Source organism: Panthera tigris, chromosome A2 (genome assembly GCF_018350195.1).
Source record: "Panthera tigris isolate Pti1 chromosome A2, P.tigris_Pti1_mat1.1, whole genome shotgun sequence".
Lineage (NCBI taxonomy): Eukaryota > Metazoa > Chordata > Mammalia > Carnivora > Felidae > Panthera > Panthera tigris.
In genome coordinates this window covers 51,187,941-51,213,122 of record NC_056661.1, presented here as the reverse complement: position 1 = coordinate 51,213,122, position 25,182 = coordinate 51,187,941, and the positions used below count along the sequence as shown (strand labels likewise).

General features: G+C 40.9%; 2 protein-coding genes across 4 annotated transcripts in view; one reads left to right on the top strand and one right to left on the bottom strand.

The window, feature by feature from the left end:
* FANCD2 (FA complementation group D2) overlaps window positions 1–3,123 on the bottom strand; it is a 63,279-nt gene extending 60,156 nt beyond the window's left edge. For both annotated transcript variants that reach the window (XM_007075477.3, XM_042979500.1), the window contains exons 1-2: window positions 2,896–3,123; window positions 998–1,076 (exon numbers count right to left, since the gene is read on the bottom strand). In XM_007075477.3, the coding sequence (XP_007075539.2) occupies window positions 998–1,061 (64 nt within the window). In that variant the 5' untranslated portion in view covers window positions 1,062–1,076; window positions 2,896–3,123. The remainder of the gene's footprint in view (window positions 1–997; window positions 1,077–2,895) is intronic.
* A 73-nt stretch (window positions 3,124–3,196) lies between these two features.
* EMC3 (ER membrane protein complex subunit 3) lies at window positions 3,197–20,863 on the top strand. 2 transcript variants are annotated; one of them, XM_007075476.3, is made up of 8 exons: window positions 3,197–3,484; window positions 12,316–12,373; window positions 12,699–12,792; window positions 14,322–14,426; window positions 15,117–15,198; window positions 15,481–15,560; window positions 16,465–16,547; window positions 20,633–20,863. In XM_007075476.3, exons 1-8 carry the CDS (start codon window positions 3,330–3,332, stop codon window positions 20,759–20,761), a joined length of 786 nt encoding a protein of 261 aa, XP_007075538.1. In that variant the 5' UTR covers window positions 3,197–3,329; the 3' UTR covers window positions 20,762–20,863. The 2 variants fall into 2 exon arrangements, with proteins under 2 accessions (XP_007075538.1, XP_042835435.1); XM_042979501.1 differs by lacking the exons at window positions 3,197–3,484; window positions 12,316–12,373 and adding an exon at window positions 13,078–13,383 and having other exon boundaries at window positions 12,561–12,792.
* Window positions 20,864–25,182: the final 4,319 nt, after the last annotated feature.

The following is a 25,182-nucleotide window of genomic DNA, read 5'->3' as shown; positions in this document are numbered from 1 at the left end:
ATCAAGCCTTTGAGTACAAAGCCCAGAGTGGTTTTATCCCAAGGTTTTCAACCCAAGAGAAGTAATAAAACATAATAAATGGGGCGCCTGGGTGGCTCAGTCAGTTAAGTGTCCGACTCTTGATTTTAGCTCAGGCCATCTCATGGTTTGAAAGTTCAACCCCGCATCAGGCTCTGTGCTGATACTGCGGAGCTTGCTTGGGATTCTCTTCCTCTCTCTCTTTGCCCCTCTCCTGCTCGAGTTCTCTCCCTTTCTCTCTCTCAAAACAAACAAATAAATTTAAATAATGATAAACAAAACAGATACTTGAAATTAAGTATGATTATTTATTCTTCTCCTTTAATGATGTAACAAGTTAGAACTACCTTAACAGAGATGAGTATAATAAATGAAAAGACAATCAACCTCTTTTCATGAGAACTCTTAGGGCCTCTGTCCACCACATTCTCATATGGACAGAATTTACACTGTTTCTTCACCCTTAATGTGTTTGCTTTGATATGATGCCTTTCCTTCATACATCAGTCTATCTGTATTGTAATTTTTTTAACATTTTACTTTTAAGCAGTCTCTACTACACCCAATATGGGGGGGGGGGGTCAAACTCATAACCCCGAGACCAAGAGTTACACACTCTATTGACTGAGCAAGGCAGATGCCCCCATAATTTCTTTTAAGGGAGGAAAGGGGACCACAAGTTTAAAGGATACAGACTATGTTGTACCTTTTTCTCACCATCTAGATGATGTAAGTAGATGAGCTCTATAATACTCATTCCTCTTAGGGATGTGGAGACTGAAGCTCAGAGACAGTGGGCATGCCCAAAGTCATACGTGGAATCAGAGGCAGAAACTCAATCCCAAATCTCCTGATACCAGATTCTGTGTGTTCTAACCATTAAGTCGTGATGATTCCCAGCTTGAAAGGAGGAACTTTCTCTGTAAGTGCCTCACACATTTGTTATAGGAAATAAAACAACAAATAACTAGATACTTACTGGAAGCCTCTTCTGTCAGGCTTTCTTTATCCTCCAATTTTGACGGCCTTCTCTTGGGAACCATTCTGACCGAAGTCTTCTGCAATTAAATTACTTTTGAGAGCAAAGTCAGAGGGTAGAAGTTACCCTCTAGAAGCTAGATAAATCCTGAAAAGTCAAAGCTATAGCTCAAAGAAAACTACTCTATCAAAAGCCAAAGAACTTCTACACTTCTATACCAAAGAAGTCTTTACATTAATACTGTCTAAATCCAGGTGCTGAGAGAATTTCAACTCCTGTATCTGGTCAATACTCCCCTGCTTTCAAGACTTTACCTACTTGCCTCTATAGCCAGACCACTTTCTTCCTGCTGAAGGATAAAACCCAGTTCTCTTTCTGACATTCGAGATCCTTCATCATCTAGCCCCAATCTACCATCTCCTTTAACTCGTTAATACAGGATTTTATGTTGGAGACTGTCCCAGGTGCTGGGGTTAGAATTGTGAACAAGACATGATCCCTGCCCTCAGGGAATTTAAATTATAGTAATGAATGATCTTGATGTAGTTACTTAACTACATTGTGTAAGTGCTACAAAAGTACAGGATGCTATGAGGGCTTACATGGACATTTAGTCTAGATATGGGTAGGGGAGATGAAGAAAAGGTGGGACAATTTTTCAGGGATCATCTGAGAAAATGGTATTAAAGCAGGGACCTGAAGGCTGAAACAGGAGATTACCAACAGAAGATGTATGAGAAGAGTAGTCCAGGCAGAGAAAAACTCAACAGTGAACAAGTAAGGAGCTTGTAGTCAGAAATGAAACTGCAGAGGGGTGCCTGGGTGGCTCAGTTGGTTAAGCATCTGACTTCGGCTCAGGTCATGATCTCATGGTTGATGGGTTCGAGGCCCACATCGGGCTCTGTGCTGCCAGCTCAGAGCCTGGAGCCTGCTTAGATTCTGTGTCCCCCCTGTGCTCCTCCCCCACTCACGCTTCTCCCACTCTCGCTCTCAAAAATAAATAAGCATAAAAAAAAAAATCAAAGAAGAAATGAAACTGCAGAGGTAGGGGAGGGCCTGAACCACATTAAGGGCCTCCTAGTGTCTCTCATAAACCAGAACATTCCTGGTCTCAGCACTTTTGCATAAGGTTTTTTTTTTTCACCTGAAACGCTCCTCTCTGCTTGGAAACTACTAATCCTGAAAGACATGGCCAAATGCCATCTTCCTTGAAAAATGTTCCTCCCATCCCCAAGGCGGTTTGCAACTCCAGCTTCCCTGTTCCACAGAGTGTATCTAGGATCCCCTACCACATCACATTAGACTGCAGGGCTCCTTCACAACAGGAACCCGGAATGACTTATCTCAGCATCCCCAGTGCCTAGCACAGTACCTGGAATAAAATTTCGGGAAATATTCGCTAAATGAGAATGGATGGCAGGCAAGTAAATATTAATAACTAACAAGAACGATTTTAAGTGCTTTATAATGAATACCTCATTACTCACTAACCTTTTGGAGAGAGGTACCATTATTATTCTCCTTCAGTGGCATAAATGGGATCCTAAGGCAGTCTGACTCCAGAATCCGCACTACCTACCACCGATACTCACTCTTAATTAGAACGATGTCTTCCAAAAATAGTTAACATTTACTAACTACCACGCACCCTGCTAAGCGTTTTCTTCATCCGCTGCCTCGTGAAGTATCTATGACCATTATCAGCCATTTTATAGACAGAAAAACTAAGGTAAATCATGGCCGTCTGACATCAGGGCGCAAGCCCGTAACATGCCTCCTTTCCAGAGAAGCCTGGACAGACTGGTGGGCTGGGCCAGCTGTCCGGACTAAGTCTTTCGGAAACGAGTTGGGGGTAAAAGCCTTTCTCATTTTGTTATTTTAACGACGCAGGGAGGTACCTGGGGGGCTAAATTCCACGACAGGGCAGATGAGGAGGCCGACGTTTGGGGCGCGGAGCCCCAGAAGGAAAGGCCGGACTCGGCCGGGACCTAGCGACCAGACCACAGACGCTCGGAGCCTCGAGAGACGACGACCGCGACTCCTCTCACCCGCGAGAAGCCGTCTCCGCCCCTCGTTTTCGACTTGCGCGCCCGGCGCTACACCACGCTGACGCCACCAAGTCTCGCCTCACCGTGACGCAAAACATCCGCGCCGGAAGTGCGCTGCCGGGCGGCCGGGCTGGGGCAGTGCGCAAGGGCCGAGGCCGGAGTAGGGTTTGGGGCCAGCCAAGCTGAGAGGCGGGAGAAGGCCGGGAGGCGAAATCAAAGAGGGAGCTCCGTGCCTCGGGGAAAAGAAACTCGGCTACACCTGGTGGGAGCAGGCTCTCTGTGAGATGGCGGGGCCAGAGCTGCTGCTCGACTCCAACATCCGCCTTTGGGTGGTCCTGCCCATCGTTATTATCACCTTCTTTGTGGGCATGATCCGCCACTACGTGTCCATCCTGCTGCAGAGTGACAAGAAGCTCACCCAGGAACAAGTCTCCGACAGGTCAGCGCCTTCCCTCTCCGGCGGCCTCACTCCCCCGTGACCTTGGGCAAGAAAGTACAGGGGTTTTATCAGTTTGTCCGGGTTCACATCGCGCTCCCCCTGGCTGGGTGACCTTGGCTGTGTTGCTTCTGTGTTTCACTTTCGTCATCTGTAAAATGAGGATAACGGGACATGCCTCATAGAGCAGGCGTGGGGATTAACTTTTATATGAAGGCTACAAAGCCTTTAGTACGGGGCTTGGGGCGTATTAAGTGCTCAAAAAAATTGTTGCTGTTAATGTTGTTAGGCCAGTCGCTAACCCTCTTATCAATGAACTATATAGGAGGTGGGTGTGTTTATACTACCCGTTTTACCAAACTACTGTGGTGGTCAGCTAAGATTAAGTAACCAAGTGCTGTGCAAATGTAAAACTGCCATAGAGATGTGAGGGATTGTAATTATCATTTCCCTTCCAAGAATAGAGGCAACTTGTTACTCATGTGCTTCATTACAGTATTTATCTGTGGGGAGAGGTAATTTGAGATGATTTTAGGAATCTAGACGTGTGCCCCCTCCATATTAAAATAAAAAACATTTTCCAGCCAATCGTTGTGATTATTTTCAGAGACCTTCCCAGGTAAATGTTGCTGTTTCTTTAACACTTCCGTAACACTTATTAATCTCCCTTAAGAAAGAGCAAGCCTCAGAACTTTCCACAGGCAGTGGTATCTTGCTAAAATTTATTAAATTTTGTTTTCATTGTATTTATGTTAAAAGTTCTATTTGTGGCAACTAATACTGTTTTTCCATTGGTTGGCAATTTCGATATTTATTTTAAAACATGTAAGTAGAAAAAGTTGACACGTAAAAAACACTAACTTTTTAAGAGTAGAAGTGCTAAATAAGACAAAAATCATAACCATGGAATGAGAGTGACTGAAGTTTGGGAAGCACTGCTTTATCATTTTCAGTTGTACTTCCCAATATGCTGAGAATAATAACAAACCAACATTTCTACCCATGCTAAGCACTTGCATTTATTAACTTATTTAAAATTCAGAGCAACTCTATGAGATAGATGCTGCTGTCCCGTTTTACAGAGACAGAGGCTTAAGAGGTTTCATGGTCACAAAGGGTGACATTCATGACTTGAGGCCACATTTTCTGGTTCCCAAATCTGGAGTTCTTTCCACTACACCACAGCAGCCACTTCAATTATTTTCCTGTGGCATCAGTTTCAGAACTGATGAGAACCGATCTCCTAGAGATAACCTGAAGTTAGTTCACCAAAGAAAGGATGGCTATAGAAAGATGCAATATGACGTTTATTATTGACACCAATAAATTGTTCTTTTTTTTTTTAAGTTTATATATTTTGAGAGACAGGGAGAGAGAGAATCCCAAGCAAGCTCTGCACTGTCAGTGCAAAGCCTGATGTGGGGCTTGAACCCACAAACCGTGAGATCATAATCTGAGCTAAAGTTGGATGCTTAACCCACAGAAACACCCAGGCGCCCCTTAATTGTTCTCATTTTATCCTCACAATAACCTCAACTTAGATAATTCTGAACCCAATTTTACAGTTGAAGAAAAGAAAGCCAGAGAAGTTAATTAGCCTTTCCAAAATAACCAGAATATTGTGCCTGTATTTGAAGTCCAATCAGTCTCACTCTCTAAGTTGAATTCTCAACCACAATTCCTGCTGTCATAGCTTCTCTGCCAGTTTTCTGCTCTTGGTTCACTATGTGATTTCAGAATGATGTTTTGAATGATAGCACACCGACAGCCCCTTTTTCTAGCCCAAGATGAAATTCACAGTTCATGCAATCTATAGAAAAAAATGTTTTGTTAAAAAACAACCTAATGTTTGTGACTACAAGGATGGACCGAAAGGGTATTATATGCTAAGTGAAATAAGTCAGACAAAGACAATTACCAAATGATTTCCTTTATATGTGGAATCTAAAAAACAAAACAAATGAACAAACAAAAACAGAAATACCCATAAATACAGAGAACAAACTGATGGTTGCCAGAGAGAAGGGAAATGGGGGATGGGTAACATGAGTGAAGGGGAATGGGAAGTACAGGCTTCCAGTTATGGAAAGAATAAGTTACAAGGATGAAAGATACAGCATAGTCAATGGTATTGTAATAGCGGTGTATGGTGGCCTATGGTAGCTGCACATTTGAGCGTAGCACAATGTACAGAGTTGTCAAATCACTGTTTTGTACACCTGAAACTAATGTGACACTGTGTGTCGACTATGCTTCACTAACAAAAATGACATAATGCTCTAGTTGTAACACTAAGGAACAATAAAAACTAATTTAATTTTTATTTCATAAGTGCTTGTTCACAATGATCCTAAAAAGCGTAATGCAAAAGTCACAGCATGCGCCTCACTGTAAAATCACCTTAAGTGGAACAGGTTCAACTGTAGGCTGATACAGTGTGTTAGCTACTTAGATACTACACAAGGGAGTGTTTTGGATGTGATTTTACTAAATGTTGAACTACTCTTGATAAAGTTCTGAACAAAACAAAGTGCAATTTTCCCTATATATACTTGGTAGTTGCATACCTGGAAATTGAATATATATAAAAAATCACTTGCTCCTTCCCCTGTCCAAAAAAAAGAAAAAAAAATGGAATTAGGTTTGAGGCTCAGATAATTAAAAGCAATTCGATGAGATATTCAAAATAGTATAAGATACGAGACAGTTCTTTGAATCGCACAACTGTCTCCAGCGTTGAGGAATACTTAGCATCCCTTTCCTCTAACAAATAAATGACAGTTACATGTTCTTTCTTCTCTGCCCCATCATTTTGACAATCAAAGAAGTTCAACAGGGGCGCCTGGGTGGCTCAGTCGGTTAAGCGTCCAACTTCGGCTCAGGTCATGATCTCACAGTTCGTGAGTTTGAGCCCCACATCGGGCTCTGTGCTGACAGCTTAGAGCCTGGATTCTGCTTCAAATTCTATGTCTCCCTCTCTCTCTGCTCCTCCCCCGCTCATGCTCTGTCTCTCTCTCCTTCAAAAATAAATAAAAACATTAGGGGTGCCTGGGTGGCTCAGTTGGTTGAGCGTCCCACTTCAGCTCAGGTCATGATCTCGCGGTCTGTGAGTTTGAGCCCTGTGTCGGCCTCTGTGCTGACAGCTCAGAGCCTGGAGCCTGCTTCGGATTCTGTGTCTCACTCTCTCTCTCTGCCCACCCCCCCCACCCCACCCCCCCCACTCATGCTCTGTCTCTCTCTCTTCTCTCTCTCTGTCAAAAATAAATAAACATTAAAAAAAATTTTTTTAAACATTAAAAAAAAAAAAGTTTGACAGATTTCCAGAAGGCCACCTACAGGACAGTACCATCCCCATGCAGGACCACTGTCTTGGAGAAAACTCAAACATCTCTGGTCATAATTATTCCTTCCTTTATGTGAGGTATCTAGACCATGCTAGTTCTGACATGGTGTGACAGTACCCCACCAAGTTATCCTTTGAACTCGGATAGAATGCTGAGCACTTGGTTCTAAACCTGCCAAAAACCAAGGCAAAGTGTTTTCTGGTTGTAAAACACTCCTCTAACTCAGTATAAGTTGGGGCGCCTCTGTGGCTCAGTCACTTAAGCATCCTACTTCAGCTCAGGTCATGATCTCTCAGTTCAACCTCTGCATTAGGCTCTGTCTGACAGGCCAAAGCCTGGAGACTGCTTCAGATTCTGTGTCTCCCTCTCTCTGTGCCCCTCCCCCTCTTGTGCTGTGTCTGTCTCTCTCAAAAATAAATAAACATTAAAATATAATAGATAAATACAGTATAAGTGTCTGTTAGACTGAATGGTCACAAAATGGGACATTTGGTTTCATAAGTTATTAAGCTTCTAGTGCCTCAAAACTTACTAAAATTTTTCTAAAATATATTAAACCAAAATGGAAAGATATATAGATAAAATATATTAGAACATAGTTAGGAATAGAATGTATGTAAAAAATGGTGCTCAAGCTCAAAGAATATACTGACTCTTAGGAAAGGAAAAAAAAAAAAAAACTCAGGTCTTTAATATATGATTAAACCCCAGTTTGAGAAATACCAACTTTAAAAACTAAAGCTTCCTTTTAAGAAAAGTGTTTCGGGGCACCTGGGTGGCTCGGTCGGTTAAGCGTCCGACTTCGGCTCAGGTCATGATCTCACGGTCCGTGAGTTCAAGCCCCGCGTCGGGCTCTGGGCTGACAGCTCGGAGCCTGGAGCCTGTTTCAGATTCTGTGTCTCCCTCTCTCTCTGCCCCTCCCCTGTTCATGCTCTGCCTCTCTGTCTCAAAAATAAATAAACGTTAAAAAAAAAAAAAAATAAAAAAAAAAAAAAGTGTTTCAATTGCAAATTAGCAATGCAAGAGAGCCACTTTGTCTTTATAACCAGTATGAGAACTTATTTTTCAATAGTAGTAAAAATGGGGGCGCCTGGGTGGCTCAGAGGTTAAGCGTCGGACCTTGGCTCAGGTCATGATCTCACAGGTTCGTGAGTTCAAGCCCCGTGTCCAGCTCTGTGCTGACAGCCTGGAGCCTGCTTTAGATTCTGTCTCCCTCTCTCTCTGCCCCTCCCCCCTGTCCATCTCTGTCTCAAAAGTAAATACTTAAAAAAAACCAGCAAAAATGTAAAATTAAAAATGTCTTGTAGCATTTGCAGACCTCAGAGAAAGTGAGTGTTTAGAATATACAAGATAATTTAAGTTTACCTTGATTTAGGGTTGAAATGCTTCAGGGTCATGGTTTTAACCCCAATTCTACGAAATTGCTCAGCAGTGTAAGTATAGGAGATGTACCTGAGTTTCTTTGATCACAGTATCTGCAGAAGTTCTGAATTATCTATGCTGAACAAGTTTTTATTGAGGACCTGTTATGTGCCCTGTGCTGTACCATATGCTGTGGGGTATAAGATAAGACAAGGTCAAGACCCTACTGTCAGGGAGTTTCAGTCCAAGTGATAAAACATGCAAAAGAAAAATAACAAATACCATTAACCTGGTGCTTAGGATATGCCAAATACAGTGGTAATCACTTTAAACAAAATAACATGTATGAAGAACTCAGTTTAAAATCCTCAGTATTTCTCCTTTTTTTTTTTTTTTTAAGTACTCCACACGCAACATGGGGCTCGAACTCACAACCCTGAGATAAGGAATTACATGCTCCACATGGGGCGCCTGCGTGGCTCAATCGGTTAGGCGACATACTTTGGCTCAGGTCATGATCTCACAGTTTGTGAATTTGAGCCCCACGTCGTCAGGCTCTGCATTGACAGCTCGGACCCTGGAACCCATTTCAGATTCTGTGTCTCCCTCTCTCTGACCCTCCTCCTGCTCACACTCTGTCTTTCTTTCCTTCAAAAATAAACAAACATTCAAAAAAAATTAAAAAAAAAAAAAAAAGAATTACATGCTCCACAAACTGAGCCAGACATGTACCCACTCTTTTTTTTAAATTGTGGTAAAATATACATAACATAAAGTTTACCATTTTAACTATTTTTAAGTATACAATTTAGTGGCATTAAGTACATTTTCACTGTTGTGCCATCATCCGTCATCTGCTTCCACAGTATTTTCATCATCCCAAACAAACTCTGAACATACTAAGTAATAACTTTCCATCCCGTCTCCACCCACTTTCTGCAACCAGCATTCTTTCTGTCTTTATGAGTTTGACTACTCTAGATACCTTATGTAAGTGGAATCATACAATATTTGTCCCCCTGTGCCCATCTTATTTTACTTAGCACAGCATTTTCAAGGTTCATCTGTATTGTAGCATGTCATAATTTCAGGGTTTTTTTACAGCTATGTGAAATGTAGAATATGACAATTTGACATACATATACTTTCTGAATTGATTACCATAATCCAGTTAATTAACATATATATGACCTCACATACTTTTTTTTTAATTGATGTTGAGAATGCTTAAGGTCTACTCTTTTAGTAAATTTCAAGTACATTACACAGTTTTATGAACTCTAGTCACCATACTGTATGTTAAATCCCCAGAGCTTACTCATCTTCTAACTGTACCTTTTGGCCAGCATCTGTCCATCTCCCTCAGCCCCCAGTAACCACCATTCTATTTTCTTTTTGACTTTTTTTTTTTTTTTATTCCATATAAAAGTGAGGTCATACAGTGTTTGTCTTTCTCTGTCTGGCTAATTTCACTTAGCATAATGCCCTCAAGTTTCAACCATGTTGTTGCAGATGGCGGGATCTCCTTTCTTGTGGCTGATAATATTCCATTGTGTTTATATATGTATATGTACTACTGAACTTTGTGTTTAAATATGATTACATTGGTAAATTTTATATTATGTATTTTTTGCCACAATTAAAAAAATACAGTGGGACCCATGTGGCCTTATGTATAGTGTGGCTCTTGTGTATCTCTCAAGTCTCATTTTCACCATGTTTTCTGTAGTTCTCTTTCTTCTAGCCATGTGGCCTTTTCTCAGGTCCTCAAAGACATAGTGCTTATGCCTGCCTCAGGGCTTTTGTCCATGCCGTTCCCTCCAGCACTTTGCCAAGGTAATCTCTAATCATCCTTAAGATTCCAACTTAGTCATACATCCTCATCAAAGCTTTTTTCCAGACCCTGACTTCCTAGACTTGATCAAATCCCTGTATTATACACTCCCATCATATCCATCTCTCCTTCCTAGGACATAACAGGAGAATTTCACATTTATTCTTATGGTTATTTAATCAATGTCTTTCTCTCCCACTAGACTTTAACCTTTATGAGGTATTTGCTTTTTGATCACTGTTGTTCATGCACTTAATATGGTACATGGCATTCAGAAGCTCAAAAAGTATTTGTCTAAGAATAAATCTGTTGTTGTACAGAATATGAAAGGAGACATGGGGAATTTAAATGACTCACCCAAGGTCACATAGCTAATAAGTGGCAGAGCCAGGATGTGAACCCATCTGTCCAACTCCAGAGCTTAAATTTTTTTTAATGTTTATTTATTTTTGAGAGAGAGTGCACACGCACGGGCGCACACATGAGCAGGGGAGGGACAGAGAGAGAGGGAGACACAGAATCCAAAGCAGGCTCCAGGCTCCCAGCTGTCAGCACAGAACCCGACGCATAGCTCGAAACACTGCACTGCGAGATCATGACCTGAGTTGAAGTCAGATGCTCAACCAACTGAGCCATCCAGGCGCCCCCAGAGCTTAAATTTTTACTGTTACTCTAGACTCAGTGCTGCCTAAACATCAGTGAAGGTCCAGTTTTTTGATTTTTTGATTTCCAATCGATCATAGACTGGTGCTTTTGTAAGATATTTTAGTATATATTTGGATGTTGTGGAATAACAAATTAATGTAAAGGTTTTTTTTAATATGTTGTTTTGGTTTTGAGTTTTTTCTTTTTTTATTTTAGAGAGCACACAGGTGCACAAGCGGGGGAGAAGGACAGAGGGAGACAGAGAGAGAATCCCATGCAGGTTCCACACTCAGCACAGAGCCCAACATGGGATTCAATCCCACAACCCTGGGATCATGACCCAAGCCGGAATCAAGAGTCAAATGCTCAACCAACTGAGCCACCCAGGCGCCCCTATAAAAGTTTCTAAACACTTACTCTCAATGTCTGCACTTAACCTCGTCACAGACCAGCATTGGTACGTAGGCCACACTTGGAGTAACTTTAGATTAGCTCCCAGGGACAGAACATATTACATGTCACCTCTGTAGGCCTGGGTATAGAGCCAATGAAGTCAAGAGGAGGAAGACCAGAGAGAATTCCATGAGGGCACCAGGCAGTTTCATGGAGAAGGTGGGGCTTGAAGAAGGTGTTAACATATGATGGGGTAGAACTCCTGAATGAGAGTGGCACTAGAGCATTCCCAGCAGATGGAGAAGCTAGAATATGCGTATGGTGACAAGGGGACCCTAAGGGGACTGACTGACCGATTAGAGCAGGTGGTTTATACTAAGGAGGAGAGAGAGCAGGTCTTTTCTGCCCACTGGTCCTATCCTGTGCTTTAACAAAATCACCTTTTTTGCACAAAACAAAACAAAACAAACAAACAAAACACCTAAGGAGGAGAGAGAAAACTAGGCACACAGTTTTCATTTTGTTCATTTCTGTCTGCTTTTTTTTCACTTTTCAAGAAGGATTTCCATTAACTTGAGGTTTTTTCCCCCCAATAAAACAACTTTTGAAAACCTAGCCAACATTAGTATTTTGATCTCTGTTCTGTATGGTATGTGTATCTTAGCACCACCCACTTGTATCACTGTCTATTATTCTATTATCTTTAATGATTTTATATTCAGAAATCACCAAATGATGTACTAATTCAGGAAACGTTTATTGAGAGTTTACTAGCAGTCTGAATCGTGATGGAATTTCTTCTATTTGTTGTCTGTCAGATAGCAACCCTGTCAAATCCTGTAGTCATGTCTCTGTAGGGTTTAAAAAGTTTGTTCTTTTATCTTCACCCTTCCTCCCTCCTCCTGCCCTCACATCTTCTGAGGAGCATCCAACTGTTACTCTTTTTCACTCAGAGAAAGTTCCTTCTTAGCTTATTATAAAGGAAGAAAGAGCAGAGTGTGATGTTCCAAATGTGTCTTCCTAAGAAATCTTTAGTCATGAACACTGTGACTTCTGAAAAATGCTTCTTTGAAAACCTAATTGTTGGGTTAAATATGTTATATTGGTTTTAAGGACACTCGTATCTTGACAAGTGTCCCCACAGGACTGTTGCCAAATAGGCCTTCTCTTGTGTTTAAATAGGTCTACTTTTATTCTCTCGTTTTCTTCTAGTGTTTCGGTTTTAAAAATCTCATTGTCTTGGTTGTATTTTTCAGTCAAGTCCTAATTCGAAGCAGAGTCCTCAGGGAAAATGGAAAATACATTCCCAAACAGGTACTCATTTATCTTTTATTAAAAGCTCCCCAATTCACTGTTGAAGGCAGTAGATATCTGAATGTTTTATAAGGGGACTCTTTGGGGAAAGCTGAAGTCTGGCAAATCTGTAATTAAGCTGTGGTCTGGTGGTGTCTACTGTCATTGTGACCTCACCCTTCTTAGGAAATTGTTTTTAAATGTGACTCAGCTAAAGTGTCAGGTTGGCTGCCAGCTCTGAGTGCAACAGCCTATTCCAAAGGCCTTCTGACTCAACCTCTGGGGAATAATTTGACAGTTTGCTATGTCACAGTTTTAAAACTTAAAAAGCTCTCTTTTCTACTAGTCTTTCTTGACACGAAAATATTACTTCAACAACCCAGAGGATGGATTTTTCAAAAAAACTAAAAGGAAGGTAGTGCCTCCTTCTCCTATGACTGGTATGTTGATTCCTTCTGTCATCTTTAAGGAAGATACTTGACATGAGTTGGGGGGAGGGGAGGGAGGATGCTGATTTATTGAAATGTTAAATTGTGTAAGATAGTAATCTAAGGGACCTTAGAGATATCTAGTATGGGGAACCTATGCAAGTGGAGTTCTCTTTTTCAAATAAATCTTCTGGGAACCCCAGTGTATAAAGTGGATTTTTTAAAAAGAGCTCTCGTCTGGGGGTGAGGAGGCTAGAGCCACCGTCCCTGTGTCTTCTTCCCTTTGCTGTTCCCCAGGACCCAGGGCTCTGCGGAGCAGAGTCGGAAAAGCATCCCAGTCCCAGCTCCCACCCAGTGCCTGGATCCTGTTGCTGACAGATGGCCACCCGGCTTCTGCCTGAATGAGGAGGAGCTCTTACCACTCCCCCAGCCCAGCCATTTCTTTGTCAGACATGATTGCTTGGCCCACCCTACAGTTTTTGCTCTCACAGATTTCTTCCACTCATCCCAGTCATGGGAAAAAATGTAGCACTTTTAAAGTAAAACAGAATAATTTATTATTCTGTATTGGCTGTTCTCGCATTTTAATACCCATTTCTCTAGGTAAGAAACCCAGACAGAAGGTACTGGAATTGATTTTAATAAATCTTTTAGAAAACCCATAAGAAACAAGACCTTTACGTGTGTGAAAAGATACTTGACTTCGCTAAAATCCACAGGATGAAAATTAGAACAAGACGTCCTTTTTAGACTGTTAAACTGGCAAAGATCGAAAGCTTGACAAAGCTGATACTGTCAAGGTCATGGGAAGTCAGGCCCTCTCACTATTGTTGAAAGACAGTCTGACAGTATCTGTCAATTTTAAATGTTCAAACCCCTTGACCTAGAAATTCTTCTAAGAGTTTCTCTTACAGAAACACTTACATAAACATGCAGATTTATGTACTAGGTAGTTGTTGGCAACAGTGTTTATTGTAAAAAAGAAAAAAAATTAGAAATAACCTATAGATCCACCCAAAAGTAGTGTGACCACACACAGTAGACTCCTATGAAGACACTGAAAACAGTAAGAGAGGGACATTATACCAGTCACAATATATTTATCTTTTCAAAATTAAGGAGTAGAATTTAAGCATAGTATCCTTTAACTGTGTATATATAGAGAGAAACTATTGTGTATGTACATATATGTGCATATTTTATATATGTATGTATAAAGATGGAAAGATATGCAACAGACAGTTAAAAGTGTTTAGAGAGTGGGCTTAGAGAAACTGTCTAAATCTTATGTTTCCATGTCATTTGAATTTTTTACATTGAACTTGTGTATTACTTTAATTATCAAATAAATTAAGGGGCACCTGCTGGCTCAGTCAGAGGAGCCTGTGACTCTTGATCTCAGGGTCATGAGTTTGTGCCCCACGGTGGGTGTAGAGATTACTTAAATAAATAAACATTTAAAAAAATAAGATTTACACAAAATCAGGAAGAAGTCTTTGTCGACAGTCATAAAATGTAGTGGTCTCTTGTTTTTGTTATAGATCCCACTATGCTCACAGACATGATGAAAGGCAATGTAACAAATGTTCTCCCTATGATTCTTATTGGTGGATGGATCAACATGACATTCTCAGGCTTTGTCACAAGTAAGTTATAGACCCAGAATACTTCAGGTTTACTTCATCTATGATCCTTTCCCATGTCCTTGTTCAGAGAAATCCCAGTGCTGTTGAGACACTAATATAATGGGTCCCATATTCTCTATTGGAAACTAATCACATTCTTTGAATAAAAAAATTTAATATCCTGTGATTTTTTGTCTCTTATTCCAAACTCATGGTAAGTTCATGATATGGATGCTTTTTCAAATAGGAATTTAAACAAATGGCTTGCTCATTTGTATCCAAAATTAATTCTAGTTAAGTAGGATGAAGGGAAGCATGTTTTGACTTTATTTTCTAGGTGTTGGGGTGAGTTGTTTGTCTTTGTTTATAATTTTTTTGAATCAATTTTGTTTCTTAGTAACATAGTTCTCTATGTGTACATGTTCCAATTTGGGTTTAACAGATTAGTGCAAGTTTCTTTTCTGATTGTAGGTCATAGCTCAGAGTCCCTGCTTCGCAAGCATTGGAGAAGCTGGTGTTCAAGGAACTATAACAGAGTGACATCTGACAGTTATTTTTTCAGAAATTGACACAAATTTCCTGGTAGAAATCATTTTCCAAACTGTGTATGGTACAGAGTTCCCACCTCATCAGGGAAAGATTACATGCATCCACACTTAAACTATTCTTAAAGCAAGGAGGGATTGTGAACTTTTTCTCTCTTTTCTGCAGCCAAAGTCCCATTTCCACTGACCCTCCGTTTTAAACCTATGCTACAGCAAGGAATTGAACTACTCACATTAGATGCATCCTGGTAAGAACTTTCTTTCCTTTATAAAAACACAAACCAAAATCTAAAAGTGGTGTTGCCTAAAGAACAAGATTTGTAATTTGCACACTTCACTGGAATAGGTTTTTGGTTTTTCTCATTGAAACTCCACTCAAAATGCCAGGGGTGGATTATGCCAACTGTTACCTACCCCGAATGATTTCTTTACATTCTCTGATTTCTTTGTATACTCTTTGGGTGATAGAAAAGTGTGAACTATGTTAATGCTAAAATAACTCCCTACGTTGTTTCACTTTTGCTCTCTAGGGTGAGTTCTGCATCTTGGTACTTCCTCAATGTCTTTGGGCTTCGGAGCATTTACTCTCTGATTCTGGGCCAAGATAATGGTAAGAAATACGTTGTGTTTAATAAGCAAATATTTTGATAGACGAATCATTCACGCCAGGGCCAGAAGGCTCACATAGTTTGTGCTATTTGTTGACATAGTTCAGTACAATGCTTCACTCCTTAAACTTATTCTTAAGTTTCTAAGGTATCCTACAAGAGTCTTAAAAATTCCAGGGTCAGGGTGCCTGGGGAGCTCAGGCGGTGGAGCATGTGACTCTTGATCTCAGCGTTGTTAAGTTCAAGACCCACGTTGGGTATAAAGATGACTCAAAAATAAAATCTTAAAAAAAAAAAAAAAATCCAGGGTCACCTGAAGATCTGAACTCTGTGGCAATCACAGGGACAATATTTAGTTCCCTGAAGTCTGATACCCTCATGTGAGGAATCCAGGACCAGTGATGCAAGCCTGTAAGCTGAAGCTGAAAGAAGGCCTGGTTTGGCCAGTTGGTTCATTGACCTGCGTTCTTGCCAACACCAATCCTGGCTCTCCTGTTTAATGGCTGGGACCTCGGGCAAGTTACTTAACCACTCTAATCCTCTGCCTGTTTGTACCTTAGAGACCTTAATAAGTAATTTCAGGGTAGGTTGTTAGGAGATGAGGTAGACTATGTAAAGCACTCCTGACATGAAGTAGTTGCTCAATAACTGATAGATGTTGTTATTGTTTAAATTTGAAAGAAAGTTTAGCACTTCCTTTGGTTATCTTCTGTTATTCCCCTGCCCATTTTTCAGGAGAGGTAAGTGACTTTCCCTAGGACACATAGCCAGTGTGTGGCAGGGCCAGTTGTGGTTCTGTAACACACCACTGAGCAACTGCAAGTATTGTGTAAGGGCCGTTCTTCCCTGAGGGTGCTGGGTGCTTGCTGAACCCTGGCACTCATGTAGGTGTATCTTACCCTGCAGCCGCTGACCAATCACGGATGATGCAGGAGCAGATGACTGGAGCAGCCATGGCCATGCCTGCAGACACCAACAAAGCTTTCAAGGTACACTTACATCTCCTTCTAGCTTCACTGAAGCTCTGAAAGGCATTACCAGACAGTTACTTTAAAGATAAGTTCCCTGAAGTGAGTGTAGTATGTGTGGTTCCATCATTTAAATTTAAATTTAAATTTAGCAAAAAAATGTATTTTAAAAGTTTACATGTTTCTTGTTCCTGAGACAGTCAGCTGTTAAGCGAATTGGAGATTCTTGGTACTTTTACTAGTTTTTAAATGTTCACACAAATTTAACCCACACTGTAAATGAAGCTGTAAAAACAGTCCTTTCAGAGGCAGCAGGTAAACTTTTAGAATATTTTGAACTGTTTGGACCCTGTGGACATCAGATACAAATTTCATTTAAAAAAAATCGATACTTAGAGCCTTCTCATGAAATGACTCTGGAATATATCCAGTGTATATATCCAGTATAATTTTTGTACAGAAAAACATCACTAATTTTTCATGATAAATACTAGAAATGGGGGGCTCAGTTAGTTAAGCGTCCAACTCTTGATTTCAGCTCAGGTCATGATCTCAACAGTTCGTGGAATTGAGCCCTACAGCAGGCAGTGTGGAGCCTGCTTGGGATTCTGTCTTTCTTTCCCTCTCTCTCTGCCCCTCCCCTGCTTGGGCTCTCTCTCTCAACATAAATAAATTTAAAAAACAAACAAACAAACAAACTAGAAATAGAAGAGAACTTGCTCATCTCTATGAAAGGCATCTAATGAAAAACCCACAGCTAACTCTGGTGAAACACTAACAGCTTTTCCTCAACAATTAGGGACAAGATAGGTACATCCACTCCTGCCACTTCTCTTCAACATTGTGCTGGATGATCTAGCCAGGGCAGTTAGGCAAGAAAAAGAAATAAAAGACATCCACGGTACAAAGGAAGAAGAGGGGCACCTGGGTGGCTCAATCGGTTGAGCATCCAATTTCGGCTCAGGTCATGACCTCACGGTTCATGAGTTCAGGCCCCATATTGGGCTCTGTGCTAACAGCTCAGAGCCTGGACCCTGCTTCAGATTCTGTGTCTTCCTGTCTCTCTGACCCTCCCCTGCTCACGTCTGTCTCTCTCAAAAATGAATAAACATTAAAAAAAAATTTTTTTTAAAGAAAGAAGAAAACTACCTCCATTTGCAGATAACATTGTCTTTTATACAGACTATTGTAAGGAGCCCCCAAGGTAAACTATTAGAGGTAACAAACAAGTCCAACAAGGTTTTAGAAGATGCAAAATAAATATGCAAAAATTCAGTTGTATTAAGGGGCCCCTGGGTGGCTCAGTCAGTTAAGTGTCTGACTTTAGCTCAGGTTATGACCTGATGGTTTGTGAGTTCAGGCCCCACATCAGGCTCTCTGCTGTCAGCACAGAGCCTGCTTTAGATCCTCTGTCCCCGTTTCTCTCTGACCTTTCCCTACTTGTGCTCTCTCTGTCTCTCTCAAAATAAATAAATAAACTTAAAAAAATTTTTTTTAACTTCTAATTAAAAAGTTAAAAAAAACAGTTGTATTTATACACACTGGTAATAAAGAATCTGAAAATGAAATTAAGAAAACAGTTCCATTTACAATAGTTTCAAAAAGGATAAAATACTTAGGAACAAACTTAACAGAAGAAAGACAGATTTGTATAGTGACATTACAAAGCATTGCTGAAAGAAATTAAAGACCTGAATGAACGGAAAGACACCCACGTTCATGGATTAGAAGACTTAATATTATCAAGATGGCAGTACTCCCAAAATTGATCTACAAATTCAACACAATCCCTATCCAAATTCCACCTGCCTTTCTTGCAGAAATTGACAGGCTGATCCTGAAATACACATGGAAATGCAAGAGACCCAGAATAGCCCAACTAGCATTTAATATGAACAAAGTTGGAAGACTCATACTTCTTCATTTTAAAACCTACTTCAGAGCTACAATAATCAAGACTTTGTGGGACAGGCATAAGGATAGACATACAGATCAATGGAATAGAATTGAAAGGTCAGAAATAAACCCCTACATTTAATATCAATTGACTTTTGACAGAGGTGCCAAGACAGTTTCGTGGGGGAGAGAACAGTCTTAACTGCTTAATGGGTACAGAGTTTCTGTTTCAGGGGATGGAAAATTTGGAAATACATAGTGGTGATGGTTGCACAACATTATGGATGTAATTAATGCCATTGAATTGTATACTTACAAAGGTTAGAAGTGGCAAATTTTATGTTACATATCTTTCTTGCCACAATAAAAAAAGGAAAAACTTTGAATGGTCAAAGACCTAAATGTAAGAGCTAAAACCATAAAACCCTTAGAAGAAAATGTAGTTGTAAAATGTTTGTGATGCTGGATTAGGCAGTGACTTCTTAGATGTAACATTAAAAGCACAAGCAACAAAAGGAAAAGCAGGTAAATGGAACTGGGTCAAAATGAAAACTTTTGTACTTCAAAGGACGCCATTAAGAGAAAGAAAAGAGTATCAGAGAAAATGTTTACGAATCATATCTCTAATAAGGGTCTAGTATTCAGAATAAAGAACTCTTAGAACTCAACAATAAAGAGACAACCCAGTTTAAAAGGGGGCAAAAGTTTTGAATAAGAATTTCTCCAAAGAAATTATATAAATACCCAATAATCTCATGAAAGCATGCTCAACATTGTTAGCCACTGGAGAAATGCAAATCAAAACCACAAGGAGATATTACTTCACACTCACTCCATGGTTATAATAAAAACAGATGGACACTAACAGGTATTGACAAGGATGTGGAGAAATTGGAACTGTCCTACTTGCTGGGAATGGTGCAGCCACTTTGGAAAGCAGTTTTAACCTTTCCTAAAAAAGTTATACGTAGCTACCATATGACCCAGCAATTTCACACTTAGGTAAATAACGAAGGCAATTGAAAACCTATGTCCACACAAACTCCTAAGGGCACCTGGAGTTAGTGGAGCATGCAACTCTTGATCTCAAGGTTGTGGGTCCAAGCCCCATGTTGGGTATAGAGATTACTTAAAAGTAAAGTCTTAGGGGCACCTGGGTGACTCAATCAGTTGAGCAGCCAGCTCTTGATTTTGGCTCAGGTCATGGTCCTAGGGTTGTGGGATTGAGCCCCACATCAGGCTCTGCATTGGCCACAGAGAGCCTGCTTGGGCTTCTTTCTCTCCTTCTCTATCACTCTCCTGCTTGTATCATGTGCTTACTCACTCTCTAAATAAATAAACTTAAAAAAATAAAATGAATAAAATTAAAACAAAAAAATCTTTTTTTTTTAATGTTTATTTTTGAGAGAGAAAGAGTCCGTGCAGTCGGGGGAGAAGCAGAGAGAGGGAGACACAGAATCCAAAGCAGACTCCAGGCTCTGAGCTGCCAGCACAGAGCCCGATGTAGGGCTCGAACCCACAAACGGTGAAATCATGACCTGAGCCAAAGTCAGACGCTTAACTGACTGAGCCACCCAGGTGCCCCTAAAATAAAATCTTTAAAAAAAAAAAAAAAAAAAGAAAGAAAGAAAAGTTCAGAGCACTAAGAATATTCTTAAGAGTAGAAACAATGCACATGTACCATCATCTTATGAACACGTGAACAAAATGAAACATTTGGGAATAATAGTACAGTGTATGTACAATGGAAGTATTCAATGAAATATATAGTCTTAAAAAGGAATGAAGTACTGATACTTGCTACAACAGGAAGGAACCTTGAAAACATCCCAAGTGAAAGAAACCAGTAAGAAAAGGCCACATATTCTATCCTGAATACATGAATCCAAAGATACAGAAAGTAAAGCAGTAGTTGCGCTCTTGCTCTCTCTCAAAATAAATAAATAAAGTAAATTTTAAAAATGGAAAAAAAATGTAATTGGTTACTCACTTAGACAAATTTGTTTTCCTATTTTAGCCTTATTCTCTTCACCTATAAATTGAGCATGGAGGCAGACCGGGCAATTAGCAGTATCTACCTCATAGGATTAAATGAGTTTATACGTGCAAATAGCTTAGTCCAGCTGCTAGGCGGAATAGATGCTCCCAGGTCAGCACTGCTCTTAGTAACAGCCCTCCTCTCCCTGCCCTGGTGTCCTCTTCCTTTGCAGACAGAGTGGGAAGCTTTGGAGCTGACGGATCACCAGTGGGCACTAGATGATGTCGAAGAGGAGCTCATGGCCAAAGACCTCCACTTCGAAGGCATGTTCAAAAAGGAATTACAGACCTCTATTTTTTGAAGACCAAGCAGGGATTTGCTGTATCAGGAACTCAGAGTAGTGCTTGACTTTGTAACTTTGGTTTGAGCTGGAGCCTCTCGGAATAAAAAGGAAGATGCATGAGCTGGCAGGTGTGCAGCAAGAATTGTTCTTGTCTGAGCCGGGTTCCCCTGTATGTCTGAAACTAGAGATTTGAGGAGTCTATGCTGGATGACTTGCCCAGAAACAACTGTTTTTAAAATGTTTTACATTTTCCTTCTGATGACTCTAGTAATGAAAGTCAAAGGGGGAATACTCAAGCTAGTAATAATATATAAAACTTAGCGAAACTTCAGTCTTTGGAAAAAGCATTGTCAATTATACCTAGTTATTAAGTGCAATCAGCCTGACTTCTGACCACAGTGAGCGCTTGTTTTCTTGGGATCCAAACACCCTGTGTTTTACCTTCAATTTTTTGTTAGTATTTGTACAACTTTCTTTACACAAATAATACATTTTCATTACTGAAAATTTAGGAGCTATGGATGAGCAAAGTGAAAGCTCCCTGTGTTGTTCCATTTTGAGCCTACAGAGTGACATAGACAGCAAACATGTCAAAACCTGATTCAAATAAGCTCTTTGCAGATTGAATACCCAGGGCTAGGACAGACTTAGCCAGCCTTCTATCTCTTTAACACTGTCCGGTGAAAATCGGCGACACTGAGACACTGCCGGATTCTCAAGTGCCTTTGGGATCATCAAAGATAGGTTACATAATGTGAGGTCTTGAGCTGGAGTTCAGAACATATCAAATCCGTTGACAGATCCACAGTGCTGTACTGAATATGGCTACTCAGTTGAACAAAAGACCTCATTTCCCAGTTATTCTGGGTAAGAGTTTGCATATCGCTGTAAGAAGGGAGAAAGGGCAATTGCTGGCAGACATGTAGTTAAGGGCGACCTAGGATTCATTCTGTCTGGATTAACTGTCCCAGGGAAGTGGCAGGGTGCCATTTCTGTACCAAGAGGCGAATGTAATTTGCATGTTGAACACTGTAATCAAGAACCAACAACTCTTGACTCTACCAATTAAACCATCCTCTTTTCTCTGCCTGTGAAATGTTGCCTCTGTGGGTCACTAACAGCCTTCTGCCACAGTTATGAGTGTCCATTGTGGATCATTGCTGAAGAGTCAAAGATGAAAAAGATGTGACCCTTGCCCTCAAGGAACTCATCGGAGAGACACATAAGAAATTGGTGGTTCTGACCTTCCCCCCTCCAGAGTAATGCACACAGGCACAGACGCACAGAGTTCCCAGACAACTCCAGGAACCTAGTCCAAAGCCTAGTCATAGTGACCTACAGACCTACGCTAAGAAAATCTGACCTTTAAAGATATTTAAAATAGCTGCTTAAACACAATGTTAAAGGAGCAGGGGTCCACAGGGGGAGCTAACCTTTGACCTCGGTCTCAAAAGAGTTCTGCAATGTAGAAGCGCATTCCAAGCAGACAGGATAGAACCAGCAAAGGCCCACAGATTAAAATGTCCACAATTGGGGAGCCTGAGTGGCGCAGTCAGTTGAGCGTCTGACTTGATTTCGGCTCAAGTCATAATCTCCTAGTTTGTGAGTTCAAGCCCTGCGCCTCTCTCTGTCCTACCCCATTTGCACTGTCTCTCTCTCAAAATAAACTTAAAAAGAAAACCTGTTTTTAAAAAAAAGTCCACAATTTGCTGGACCCTGAATAAGTGGGGTGTGGTATAGTATGTACCGAAAAGGGCAGGTTGTGTTGGAATACAAGCAGTACTTGATGACTGAGTGATGTCACCCTCATTCCCATGAGGCATCTCTGAACATTTCATTTTGCCTCCACCCACACAAAGTTTATCTTTTTCCCTGTAGCAAAGTTGGGTGGATAAAACATGTGAGCTCTTTCTGACCCCTCATGTTGATGATAAATGCACATGTCCTTGGCAGCAGGTAGTCAAAGGAAAAACCGTTGTTCGTTTTATCAGGCTCTTCTCAGAATCAGCACACTAGTTCAGCATACAGTGCTCATCGTGTGTGTTTCCTGGAGTTCAGTTTGGGCCAGGCTACTAAATGAGCACCTAACCTTTCCATCAACCTGGACTTAACACCTAGAATCATTTAAGACAATCTGAAGTGTCCTTTTACTGATCATGGTGTGGAAAGTACCACACACAGAAGTCTTAATATGGACAGTCAGAGATACAACACAACACAGAAAAATAATCATGACTTAGATTTGAGAATAGTAGGTAAACCTACATTTGGGGGCAAAAACCTGTGTGGTTCTTCTATTTGGTCAAAAGGGGTATGATGGGTGGGTATATAAGTGAACGACATGGAGGGTTACTGTGTGAGAAATGCTGCAGCTGCAAGTTATAGAAACTCAACTTGGCTTAAGCAATTTTTTTAAAAGGAATGTAAATGGCAGAATGTCCACTGGTCAGTTGGCTTCAGGTATAGCTGGATCCAGGTTCTCAAATGATGTCATTATGACTGCATTGCTTTCTCAACTCTGCTTCTAGTCTGAGGCAGGCTGTCTTCTTAAGGAGACACGAACTTAGTGAAAAGAAAACACTCCTTTCTGAAAATTTCCAGTAAGTCAGGTAATTGACCTGATGTAGGTCATGTGTAAATTCTAGGGACTATTTAGCCCCACCTAAACTATAAAGACCAAAGGTGGGAAAGAGGTGATTCCTTAGAGGAAAACTGGGGTACTGTTGCCAGAAGAAAGTGGCAAGGGCACCAGACAAGAAAAAATAATAATTTTTACCTGTTAATCACACAAACTGTCTGGAATGTTACCAGAAGGAGGTATTGCCCTTGTCCTGGTAAGCAGTAAAGTCTGCAAACGTTTATGGGACTTCTACAATATGCTCAGTGTCGTGTTACATATTTTCAGATCTTTCTATTCACTTGTTCACTGACCATCTGCCAGACGCTGCATGTGAACAAGCCACACTCCCAGACCTTAAGAGTTCAGACTGATGTGTCAATGCCATGATAGCGTGATCCAAGGGACACTGTGGGAATGTCCTGCAGGCCATCCATCCAGCCTGGGTGGTCAGGAAAGGCTTTCCAGCATAAGTATCATCCCAAGATATGAAGGATCACAGGAAATATATACAGAACCAGGGAAATACTTAAGGAAAGACTATCTCAGACAGAGGAGACGGTGTGCAAGATCCTGAAAGCAAAGGTGATGGCATTTTCACAAAACCAGAACAAGGCCTGTGTGGCCCTGAAGGGTAGAGAATAAAAAGATGTGAGAGCATTGGGTTAGACCCTTTAAATGAGTGAAGAGTCTGGTGTGTGAGTTAGGTTTCAATACAGTAGCTTTAAAAAAAAGATGAGATGAGGCAGCATGGGGCCAGATGGCAGCTTGTAAATCATCCCTCAGAGGTGAACTCGATCCTGACGTGATAGCAGGGAGCCTTTGGGAGGGACTGGTGTGAAGGGATTTGCTGCTGGCTGGCAAGGAATGGAGAGGGTAACAGTGGGTGAGGGCGTGGCAGGGTGAGAATGGGCAGGGACTGGGGCCATTTACATGATTGGCTCCTGCTTTCTTGCACTTAGAGTTCTGTGTAGCTTTGCATAGGACATTTGCCTTCTCTGGGCCTCAGTCTCCCCATGTGTCAAAAGCAGATCATATGGTGTAGCCCCTTGGGATAATAGTCTGGCAGTTCCTCAAAAGGTTATGCATAACATAAGGTTTCCATATGACCTAGGAATTCCACTCTGTACCCAAGAGAAGTGAGAACACACATCCACATGAAAACTCACATATGAATGTTCATAGCAGCATTATTTATAATAGCTACAAAGGAGAAACAATCCAAATGTCCAAATAAATAGATAAATAAATAAAATATGGTACATCCATACAGTGGAATTTATACAGCGATAAAAAAAGAATGAAATGCTAATACAGCCTACAACATGGGTGAACCTTGAAACACACTAAAGAAAGAAGCCAATCACAAAAAAACCGCATTTATGATCCTGTGTTTTATGTCCTGTCCATGGAGACAGAACATAGATTAGTGGTTGCCAGGGCCTGGGGGAGGGGAATGGGAAGTGACTGCTAATGGGTACAGGTTTCTTTTCAGGGAATGAAAATGTTCTAAAATGGAAAGTGGTGACAGTGGCACAACTTTGTGAATATACAAAAACCACCAAATAGTACACCTTCAATAGGTAAATTTTGCACATGTGAGTGATATCCCATTAAAGCTGTTAAGGTGGGCAGGGGTCATTAGTCCTTGGCCACAGACATCAAGATCTCTCGTGACCGTGGCTATGAGAGCCTCGTGTAGACTATACTGACTGCAGACGGAGTCTGGCTGCAGAGGGTCTTGGGACAGCTGGTGTGTTCCTGAGCTTCTTAGGTGCTTTCACCCCCAGCCCTGCCACCCCTCCTGCTGACCTAGCTCTCA